The sequence below is a fragment of the Artibeus jamaicensis genome, unplaced genomic scaffold, assembly GCF_021234435.1.
Source record: "Artibeus jamaicensis isolate MK-2021 breed Jamaican fruit bat unplaced genomic scaffold, CSHL_Jam_final contig_1940, whole genome shotgun sequence".
Taxonomy (NCBI): domain Eukaryota; kingdom Metazoa; phylum Chordata; class Mammalia; order Chiroptera; family Phyllostomidae; genus Artibeus; species Artibeus jamaicensis.
The window spans coordinates 254,094-266,467 of NW_026521396.1; the positions used below are offsets into that span (position 1 = coordinate 254,094).

The 12,374-nt window shown below is 37.7% G+C and overlaps 1 protein-coding gene across 1 annotated transcript; it reads right to left on the reverse strand.

Annotated features, from left to right (window-relative positions):
* Window positions 1-6,068: 6,068 nt before the first annotated feature.
* LOC119050144 (E3 ubiquitin-protein ligase TRIM22-like) lies at window positions 6,069-11,035 on the reverse strand. Its single transcript, XM_053672148.1, has 4 exons — window positions 10,944-11,035; window positions 9,739-9,839; window positions 9,414-9,440; window positions 6,069-9,160 (listed from the first exon to the last, which is right to left on the reverse strand). The coding sequence occupies exons 2-4, from the start codon at window positions 9,755-9,757 to the stop codon at window positions 8,556-8,558; spliced, it is 651 nt and encodes a 216-aa protein (XP_053528123.1). The 5' UTR covers window positions 9,758-9,839; window positions 10,944-11,035; the 3' UTR covers window positions 6,069-8,555.
* Window positions 11,036-12,374: the final 1,339 nt, after the last annotated feature.

A 12,374-nucleotide genomic window follows, 5' to 3' on the forward strand; every position in this document is an offset into this window, starting at 1 on the left:
ACATATACACACATACATATATAAATACATAAATAAAAAGAGTCAAACCTACTCTAACTTTCTTTTCTAATGGGTTTTAGGATCTTGATGCCCTGCCACTTCTTCTGGTATCTTTTTGATACAGAGAGATCTGAACAGATCACTGAGGAGGTGTAGGGAAGGGTAAAAAGAGGAGGCTGTCCAAGGCAATGGTAAACAGGATATGACAGGATTGGCTGAAAAGGTGAAATTCCTCTAGTGTGCATGGAATCATAATTCCAGATTTAAAATAAAAAGAGGGCAGAGACTGGCTGTCTGGCTCTCTACCTTGAGGATGCCTAGATGGTCCTGCTGCAGTTGCCTCCATTTCCCAAAGAACGATGGAAGGAACTCTGGGTAAAGCCTAGGATCAGGCTGGCCTGGCAGAGGGTGGTAGGTTGATTCTTTGGGTTGTTCTAGAGAGAACAGGCTCTCAGGGAGAAGGCTGCCATTCTCCCCAAATGGTGTAGCTTTTGTTATCTTATGCTGTTTTACTTTATAAATTAATCCTATAGAAATAAGGCGCTTAAAAACTTGTACTAATGTGGGAATGATATGGGAACTCAGGAGTTTAAAGAGCTTAGCATTAATGGGTAGGCTTAAGGGACTAGTGAATGTGGAAAGCTGTTATTCCAAAACCGTGTTGTTTTTTAATAAGGACTCCTTTCCTTTATCAACAAACTTTGCCTCCACCCCTGGCTGGTGTGGATCATTGGTTGAGTGCCAGCTTGTGAATCAAAGGTCGCCAGTTCAATTCCCAGTTTACAGCACATGCCTGGGTTGCAGGCCAGGCCCCCAGTGTGGGGGGGGGGGGCACATGAGAGGCAAACACATTGATTTTTTTCCCTCTCTCTCTTTGCCCTTTCCTTCCCCGTTATAAAAAATAAAATAAAATTCTTAACCAAAAGGAAAACTTTGCCTCCAAAATTTTGCCTAGAGTGTGGTGGTGGGCAGTAGGACCCCACTTGCTGTTCAGTAGCATTTTAAGATTATTGAAATACAAATCAGGCATCACATTTTGTTCTAGGAGAAGTTATAAAGAAGCCCCTTATGGAAATCCATCCCATGTCCTCCTCCTGCCTCTGATGTGTCAGATGAGCTCCGTTTCTGGGTGGCAGATGTGGCCCAAGGAGATGAGCAAGGCTAATGATGTTCCAGGAACTGCAGTGGATTCCTGAGAGTGAACATGGAAATCTTGGAGGACTTGTAACTGCAAATAAGCTACAGAGCAGGGGAGCTTTCACACCATTAAGGCTCACAAACCCAGAAAAGACAGTGTGCTAGCAAATTATGTGAACAGCCATGCCAAAATTCTACATCATAGCAATTACATGTGCTCGATGATAAAGCTTTGACAAACTCTGTGTCTTTCTCTATTTTCTTTCACAAAGTATCTCTTTCATCCCTGAGCAGGGCCAGGTATAGCTTCCTTGTCCTGCTGGTGACCATGCAGAACTGGTCCAGAAGCCTGGGCTGTGGCCCATGGAGACTCCATAGTCTCTTTCTCTAGGGCTTCTCTGCTAGGATTTCTCAGGAAGTTGTCTTTAGACAAAGATCAGTTTTAAGGGTCAGAACTCACTTAGTATAACCTGAATAGAAAATGGACATGCATAAGTGGATAGCACTAGGGAGACTACAATTGGTGTTCAGGGTTATACTCTTACTAGTAATCTGCACCCTCACACCAACTTGCACCCACAGTTGTAAGTTTCATGAAATCAGGTTGGGAGTTTTTCCATGTTGTTGCTTATTTCCTCCTATGTATTTGAACTGTTGCATATAAAGGGTAATAAGTAGCTACACAGATATATCACTGTCTATGTAGTTTTAACAGAATTGAGCATCTGGGTGATAAATTATGCTTCTATTATACTGTTCCTGCTGCAAACATGATTGCTGGGTCTCATAATGAATGTCAGGTATTCTTCTTGTATTATTAACATATCTATGATTCTCCTTGTACAAACTTTAACCAAATATTGTTCATATCTTCTGCCTGTTTTCTTAAGGTTTTTCTCAGAATTGTGTTTTATATGACTCCTACCACATTAACCTTTACTACTAGGCTTAAACCACCTTAACTTTTGCTGTGCTCCAGGTTTTTGCAAATGGGAGTGTTAAAAATCCAGAGGACAAAGGGGAAGACATTTCATCAGGTTCCTCACTGAGCAGATGTCATGACTGGAGTAAAAATGCAGAGCCCAAGGAGAGTTCACTTTTCCCTCTCACACAGAACTCAGTGCACTGGAATGTGGAGCATGCTGGTATCATCGGCACTGGTGAAAAACTGTATGTGGTGAGAGGATCATCACAGATTCAGGTCATGAATTTAGGCAAAATTTTGGCCTAATATTCAGTTTACTTGATAGGATCTGACTCTCTCAGTTGAAAATCTAATGCTTTATAGAAGAGTTCCAACATAGCAGCAAAGGGTGAGGGGCCATTTCAGAGATTCAAAGGGAAAGGAGTAAAGTGATGGACAGTGGATCTGTGAAAGGACTGGGGGGAAAAAGTATGAATAGAGGAAAGGTCATGGGATACTGGAGGTCATTTCTTTTGAACACTGCAGTCAATACCCCTGTGCTGTGCTTGTCACTCATGCATAGTCATACTCTGAGCTCTACGAAACCCTCATTTTCAATCATATAATAGACCTGAAACTACATCACTTAATATCTCTGCTTTAACCACCATGCTCCATGTCACCATTGTTCTCTTCTGCAAGTATGGGGAAATGTAAAATGGTATAATCATATTTAAGAAAATATGGCAGTTTGTAGATACAAACAAGAGAACCTAAAATCGAGTAATTCAACTTACAGCTAACAATATGCAAAGCAAATAAAAGTGAAGCTCCATTTCCACTAGTAGAGATGTATATTTGAACAAAACAGCCCTCTTAACCTGTAGATCAACATTATAAACATGGCACAAATGAAAACAAAGCAGAGGAACAAAGGAAAACCAAACCTGAAGGCAGAGAGAGTGAAACAAGTGCAACAAGCAATCACAATCTACAGTGAAACAGACAGTTGGAAGACAGGAACAGTATTAGAGGTATCTCTTAGTTTTGATTTTTTTTTTGAAGACACACCTCAGTTGGAAGTAGGGAGACAGTTATAACTTTGCAACATATAGATTTATTAGCTAGAAGAAGATGATGAAATGTGGAGTTACCACTGCAGCTAGAAAGTGTTAGAACATATTTAAAAGAGATCTAGAGGGAAAAAATCCCATGTTGCACATAAAATCTCTGAACCACAGATTTGAGATAGATGACAAGCAGCCCTATTAGGGCTAATGGAACTGATCACAGATATTAGGTCTTGCAAAACGCAAGGAAGAATTTAGAATTTGAGTTCAACCAAATTAACCTATTGAAAAAATAAACAAAAGAAAAAACAATAATATTCTTCAGAAAGGTAGAATCCAGAGTCTCTATAGATCATTAACAATTTCCCTAGGACAATTTTAGAGGTAATCTAATATTCTTCAACATATGAGAAAAGTAGAGGACATGGCCCATATTCAACAGAAAAGATGATCAATGGAGACCAACTGAAATAATCCAGATGTTTTAGTCAAAAAAAACAAAAACAAAAACAAAACCCTTCACAGCAGCTATTATATCTGGGGTGAAGGATGTAGAAGAAAATATACTTATAATAATCACCAAATAGGACATGTCAAAATGAAAACTAAACGGTTTTTGTTTTTAATTGAAATACTAAAACTACAAACTAAAATCACTCTAAAAAGCAATTCAGGTCTGGCTCATGAGAAACTTAGAATCATAAAAGAAAGACTAACTGAAAATTAAAGGAGATTAATAGAAATTATCCAATATGAAGGTAATGAACAAGTCCTTAAAAATCTGTAAAACAAAATCAAAGTAACAGGCTTAAACCCCAGAACAACTGCTAAAATACAACTTAAGTTGTATAGTAAAATACAACTAAGTAGCTGGTTGAAATGAGAAACACAAATGGTAAGATTTGAATGTTTATTTCAATACATGCAGAAAAGTGTCACCAAAAATTCCATATTTGACCATGATGATGATAATAATAATAATAATAATAATAATAAAAGAAGGAGCCCACAGTTAACATCACATATAGTGGTCAAATACTGAACACATTTTATCTATGATTGGAAACATCTCAAATAACATGTCAACACTCACCCCTTATAGTCATCATTGAATGTACACCATAGCCTAGAAATGAGGGAAGAAAAATAAATAAAAACACAAATATTGGAACAAAAGAAATAAAAGCCTTTATTTGTGGATAATATAAAAGTTTATGTAGAATATAAAAATAAATCCACAGGAACAAACTAAAATTAATAAGTGAATTAAACAAAATAATAGAACTCAAATCCAATACTGACCATTACATTTTATAAACCAGTAATTGATAAATAGAAAATTAAATTTATATATTTCTTTAAAAATAATGCCCAGAAAAAAACTAATCTGAGAAGATAAACACCACCTCACTTTCCATCCCAGGATGGAAAAATCCAGGTGTGCCACCTGGTCTAAGGGAGCTCATGGCACTGGGAGGCTTGGTGGAGTTGCTGTCCGGCTGATGTAAAATACAGACCTGTATTTGCATTATGGAGAGATTAGGAGTCAGGATCAATGTATCCCCCATCATAAATCTTGGGCAAAACAGATGATTTTTTGGAATTTAATATAATTGAGTATGTATCATGTGTCTCTACTTCTATGGGGATTTAAGATCTGCATGATTTAGAAACTTCTGGTCATCAGTTTATGATAGTTCTAGTTACCACTGCCAGCTCATTTCCCCTCGATGAACCTGCAGGATGAAGCCTGCTCATTCCTTGAAATTCTGCTGAACTGTTACCCTTAAGATTTGTATTTGGAACAAATATCCCCAAATTAATGAGCCAGCACTATCTTACAAGATGAGTGTTTGTCATTGTGAAATTCAGAGGTTAAAAAAAGGAAAAACCCTATTGCTGAGATTTACAACATGAGGTAACCCACATTTGATGCCTAATGAGCTTTTGGTTTGGAGTCCAGAATCTCTCCTCAGGACATTTGCTGAGAACAAGCAATGTGAATGGCCTTAAGATGGGACAGTGGGTGCTGTTTTTTTTAAAGCTGTCTTAATGTGAACAATTTTTCCTTCATGTTTGATAACTCATGTGTTTTTTCTGTAAGTTGTTTCACATTTGAACTGGAAACATGGACATTACAAGGAACACAAACCCATGAATATCCTTGGAGAGATACTTGTTGTATAATTCCACAGAGTACAGGTTTTTCTTCAAGAGTTATGGCTTCAGTCATTGTGGCAATAGGGTGACAGAAAAGCAGAGGTAAAAGAGACTATAGATAAGAATCAGTTTCCCCCAGTGTCTATGAGAGAGGATTGTGTGCCTGTGTGTGTGCGTTGAGAGAGACAGAGAGAGGGAGAAAGAGAAAGGGAGAGGGAAAGAGAGACTGGACATATCTATTATTTATCTTCGAATTCCTCTCCCACCTCCCACATTTCTTCTAGAAATGAAAACCGAAAAGTTTCTTGTCAGACAGGGACCAGAACATCCACTGGACAAGTAGCCTATGATTTCTACTTCTCTTAGCTAATACGTAGGTTGGAAATAGTGGGAAGTGAAATGCCAAAAATATAATGACAACACCCTGGGCTGCAGGAATACTCACTCCTGTGCTTTTCTTACCCCTGAGGACAAGTGCAGCCTTTCAGCTCCCTAGAAGGAGTGAGGTTGACCAGGAAAAGGAAACATTGACCTTCATATGTCATTGCTAAGGGGAGCCCATACAGATCCTATGACCCTGTCTCTATCACTGTACATCATTCTGAGAATCAGCACCCAAAACATGGACACATATCTGGGCAAAGAGAAAAAAGGCTTTCATTAGAAAGGAGAATTACTATAGAATTAGAAAAGAATGACAAATCAACATATATCTGGTGTATTCACTTAAGTAAAAAAAAAACTATTCCAGTACTTCAAATAAAAGAGAAGGTAGATGCAAAAGATAAAAGTTTATTTAATAATAAAAATAATCACTAAATGCACAATAAATAAATGTAACTACAGGCAAAATATTATTAGTAGATTTGTAGAATGTATTCATTTTTCCTAACTGAAACTTTAAACTTGGTGAACTGCAATGACTTAAAATGTAAGTGGTTAGATCACACATTAAGTGTTTTTTTACCACAATAAAAAAGGCAATGTGATTGATAGCAGATATTAAATAGTAAATCCACAGAGAACGTTTTGAAAAAAGCAATTACATGCAATCTGGAATGCATTGTACACAAGAAAAGTATAAGATAAAATATACTGGAAAATTTTTTAAAAACAATATTTCTATTCAAAGAGATAAGATTAAAATGATGTGGTACTTTAATCAAGTTATTCTATTCAAAGCATAACAAAGTTCTTACAATATGAAGTAGATTAATATTCATTTTTAACATTCACTATTTCAAATTACAGAGCAAAATAATTGACACCAATCTGGACCAGTGCTTATACGCTAGCAAATGAGAAGTTGGTGCAAACATTCTGTCTTTCAATTCCCCTGATCTTCATTTGTTATTCTTAGTATTTTTAAATTTCTGATGAGATACTGAATCTAATTTATTTTAATTTAACATAGACTAGTGAGTAGCAATATCACTGTGATTATGAAGTTTTACCAGATTTCAAAGTCAAGGCTCAACTGTGTACAGTGTTCACTCTCTACAATGTGTCATGTGCACAAGCACCTTGGTCATTAACTATCTGATGTAATTTTAAACATTATCATGACCAGCTCCTGCTTCATTAATGGCTACCTGGATTGAACACAGCAATCAATATCTCATGGCCCCTAAGACTTTCTCATGATTCTCCAGGCTCCTTCTATAAATCAGCATCTCCTGCAATTTCCCTTCTACCTCACATCCTAGGAGATTTGGCTCTTCTCTTTCCTGGGGAGTGAACAGCAGAAAGCCTGTGCTGGAGAAACATAGACCCGGTTCCAACCTTGGCTCCTCCACTCATTAGTTACAGAACATTCAAATATATCTCGTAAGTTTGTAAATGTTTTAAATCCCTGATAAAGAATTATTTATTTTATGATATTTAAAAAGATTAACTGAGATTAACGTGCTCCCTATATATTTATACATAGATACAATTATATACATATCTCTGTGTGTATATATATGTGTGTGTGTGTATATATATATATATGCATATGTTGTATATGTATGTGTGTGCAAGGATAAATTTGCATGGACACATTTTCCTCAGACAAGTACCATCTTTTTTATCACACTGGGATAAGTAATTACCCCTCTACATGTTGATGTGGGTTCTGTGCAGTAGACAGTCCTCATTTATAATGTGTGGTTTCCTAAGAAAAGTTTGTCCCTTCCCTATCCTGGGCCAATCTATTCCTCAACATAACTTGAAACTGACTTTAGAAGTAAGGAAGAGAAAAGTGCATGGGATGGTCTATAGGGTGCTATACTGAGATGTGTCACAGCAAGAAAAAGTCCTGAAAACCAAAAGGCTGCCCCCAGAAGAACAGCTGTCCTCAGACATGGCTTCCTCTGCTAGACAGGTCTTGGAGACTCATACTTTTGCGTTTTTCAGATCCATTTCCAAGAAAGGGCTTTAACACAGTCCCAGTCTGGGTATAAAAAGGTCTCTGACTGAAGACTGGGACTGGACTGGTCTTGACAGCAGAACCTGGAACCTGACAGACGAGGCTGCAGCAGAAGCACTTACTGCTCCTCTGAAGGGCACAGACCTGTTGCACAGGTCACCTCAGCTTATGCTTCTCAGTGACACGAGAGCAAATATTTACTGTAATTGTGCTGGAAACATAAATAGGAGCTTTACATCCAGGGTAGGTTAGTTTTACACAACAATCTTCAGGGTTAAGGTGCAGCTTAAATTACAATTTGTATTTTATGAGAAGAAACAAAAATCTACTGATGGCTACACACCATTTATGAGAAGAGACATGATTTGAACTAAGAAATTCTGAACATGAAATTTTCATTCTGGATACATATATTACTTTTGTTTTTATTTTTTTCTCAGCTCTCTGAACAGCCTCCTGCTGTATGCTGGGCAACACACAGACACACACTCAGACACTCCTCAGTTGGTGGGGGTGGGTAGGTGACTGTGTGTTGTCCTGAGATCATGGTTGGTGGACACAGGTGATCCATGTCTCTTCAGATCAGTGATAAAGAAAAATATGGAGAAGTGAGAGGGCAGAGATGTTACACCAATACTGCTCTGTCTTTAGGTGGGATTAGATGTCTCTCACTGAGAATACAGAAAATGGTAAAAACTAAATAAGCTTCCCATCTAACTTACATCAGAAACAGTGCAAATCCCCCAAATGACTAAAAGTCCTGAAGAAGAGAGACAGCAAGGAAGAGATGGTGTGAATGGAGCAGTGAGCTCAGGGGCAGGAGGTGAGCCCAGGACAAGTTGCTACACAGAAGTGGGTGAGGGCAGGAGAGCACTCAGGAGCCGGGTGGGCACAGGGTCATGGGAACTGGACAGTTCCAAGGATTGAAATATGGATAAGCAGTCTGAGAAAAGTGACATTTAGAGAACTTGTAGATGAGTGACCCTTGGTTTGTGACATTAAAAAACGAGACATCGCCTTCTTCATAGTCTAGAAAAACCCCAACTCGAAGGGGAGGAACAGCCATGTAAAGGGTCAGCACCTTAGGATCTGAGGTGGGAGAGTCTTCAAAGGCACTGTACTCAGATTTGTTCTGTAAGCCTATAACCCAGTAGCCATTTTCGGGTCTGAATCTGGAGTAAGCATTTGAATCATTTACACTTGGGTTAAAAACAAACCCAGAGCTTTTTTTTCTGTTGAGGTTACTTGGTGTACTGTATACCCCCAGGAGCCAGGCAATCTTTCCAGACACATCAACTTCCCAGTAATATTTCCCAGAGGAGAAGTGCTGGGTGCCCACAACATCAAAAGCAGAAAAATCACATGGATTACATGGATGTACATCACTAAACACGGATTGTTGCCCAACTGTCACTTGTCTCTGATCTGTAGAAATGACAACATTCGAAACAGCATTGAGTGGATTCAGCATCAAGTCCACTGTAGGAAAAATAACACAGTCAGGTGCATTGCATGAGGCAGATGTGTCAGGTGACAATGTGGGGAAGAATACTGGGAATTGACTGGGAGGAAAATGAATTAATGGGTCAATGTTGGATAGATTACTTTAGAACTGTTGTAGGTATGCCTGTTTCAGAGGAATACAGGTAACTAAGATTATGGCACTTAGAAGTACCAGCACTTATAAAAAGAGGTCAGAACATGGTGATTTGAAGCACTTGTGGTTTCTTACCCCAGTAGCTTTGGACTTCTGTCAGCTCTGAAATGACAAAAGTTTCAGTGATGTTGTTAGAAGCAAAGAGAGAAACACTGTACCTGTCTTTTCTCTTGAGTGGGGACAGAAAAGGGACATTCTTTGAGGCTGTCGACTAGAGAAGGAGAGGACACCTGTCCATTCCACTTTAGATGTGTTCACATCTTCTGCACTGGGTATTTGTCTCTTCTTATAAGGACTACTTCTTTTTTTATTTCATGTGTAAATAACATCCACTCTCCAATTTTGCTATTATACTATGAGAATCCACCCCCTCACACACCCTTTCCCTGGCTCTCCTCACCTTTAAACATTTGCAGCATCCCAGTGAGATCTGGAACTCGGAATGCACTCTTTGTTTTGTTGGAAACAATTTTTGGCTTGTTCAAGGTGTCACTATCGCTCCTAAAGAAGAAAAGGCACTTTTGACTTTGTGTCTATCCAAAACTAATGTCTCCCTCATCTGTCCCTCCAATGATGCCTCCTCGCTCAATTCTATTTCCCTGAAGAACCTCAGGGAGGGAGAAGTAAGAGCCCTGTCACTGCAGCCAGAACAAATGTCTTCATATCTGCCTTTCCATTTACCCTCTGGGTGACTTTGGGAAGGACTTCTTCTCATGAAGCCTATGTTTTTCCTTCTAAAATAGAAGAATTACCCTCTTACTCTCTACCTCTTAAGAATAATATGGTATTAGATGAAATAATGGTACCCTCAAAAGTTCTTTGGTGCTTTTAAAAAAAGAATATTTAATATAAAGAGAAGTCACTGCTATATCATTTGGTCCTCTAGGAAGAAGCCAGAAATATGAATTTCTGGGTAGATAGTTAGTGGGGAAGCTCTAAAACTAAGCTACTGAAGATTTTAGGTTATCAAGTGTGGGGCTTCTGCATCTGAAGACTGAAGGTCTCCTAAGCTTGTTATCTCAGTATAGATGCTGAGAATGACATACGAGGTCATATTCTCTGGGGAAACATTACAAATATTTGGGAAACAAGAAGCTATGACATCCAAATTAATAGTGAAATGAATTTCATGTGTTTGATGCTTGCCAAGTAGGTAGGAAACTTCAGACAAATAAAACAAATTTTTCCCTATAACATGCTAAAATGTTTAAGCAGTAAGAAGTTAATTATTGGCACTAGGACTAAAGTCATTTTTCCCCAAGTCTTCGGGACATGACCCTCCCTATGACAAGATAGGCACCTATGAAGTATACAAATAAACAGAGGCAGAAACCAAGGTCTTCTAAAAGGAGTGAACTCATTGAATACTGATACTGTAACCCCTTATTTCCCACACTTCTATCCATGCAAACTCTGTTACCTCCTACCACACACGTTCCCTACATTAAAAAGTTTCACCTGTCATCAACAATTTGAAACTATGTAATACCCAAATTTAAAAAAAATATGCAACTTTTAAAATTATGATTGATTCAAGATTACCCATACTGTTATAATTCTGTCATCACACACAAAAAAGGACCATGCCTGGTCTGGTACACATACCTTCTTAAGACGTCAATCACATCCTAGGGAGAAGAGAGGATACATAAGTCAATTATAAGGTTTCCAGATTTAGAGGATAACCTGGCTAGTTAAAATTTAATTTTGTATAACTTCCAAATATGTCTTAGTCCAATCATCACTTCTGCCATATTTAGGATACTCTTCTGCTAAAATATGATCTGCTGTTTATCTGAAATTCAAACTTAACTACACATTCCCAACTTTATCTGGCAAATCTCAAAGGAGAAATAAGCCCTCCTACCTTACAAAGTTTTACTTACCTTCCTCCTCACACCCCTAACACCCCTTGATATGATGTAAATAAGAATATGGTCAAAATAAATAAATGGGGACAAACTGTAGAGATAACACTCAGACCAAGCCTCTCAAGAACTCATGTGAGGATGTTAGAAAGACGCTTGGAGGGTCTGGAGATGTAATATATTGAAGAGAGTCAGCCTACAGTTTTTAATACACCTTCATGAGAAGTCCCCTTTATTTATTATACTTTTATTTATTATAGAGACAAATAAAGGTAAAATCTTCTATTCGCCAGACATCATTTTAGGCTCTGGGGAATCAAAAATGAACAATTAATAATTATACTGTTCAGGAAGTATATTCTCTTTTACTGCAGGAACAAGCAAACTAACCCCTCGAACAAATGTTCCTCTGGCCACCCTCCACTCACCCTATGTACCTCCTACATGCTACCCAAAGAAACCCTTGTCAAGTTCTACATATAAAACAGACCACAGAAACTAGTAGCACAGAAAGTCTAAAATGTTATTGACTGTTTTCCAACCTTTTACATTCCATTGTCCAGACTCATATCCTCTTCATCACTGACTTAAAAAGTATATCTTATTATAAATTTTAATACCATATTAAGCCAATTCAATCTATATGGTCAGCTTCTTGTAGCCATCGTTTTACCCCATTTTAACATAACTGGTCTTATTTTTTTAATGGAAATACACCAATATATTTGGTTTCTCCCTCTTTACTCTAAACCCTTTATCCCAACAAAGCCTTGGCTGTATAGCCTCAAAAAATGTTACTCTCTGCATTAGGTCTTTTGTTGTTATTGTATATGTGAAAAAACAACTAAAACTGACTTAAATTCAAAATAAAAAAAAGAAACTCAAAAAGCAGGTATCACTTTGGTAATAACAAGATTTTTAGAAAAACCTTGTCATCAGCATCTGTTTTTTCTTCTCAAAATCTTATTTTTTACCTGTTATACAAATCTTCTTTTCATAATATATATGGTATCAACATGAATATCCTGGTGTAAATGATAATTCATGATATATTACCTAGCAGAAAAGAGATTTCTCTTTCTAGACATAACCCTAATATTCTAAGCACACAAATCATTGCCTTGAAAGGGATCAGATACATATCTTAAAATAATTACTGCAACATTGG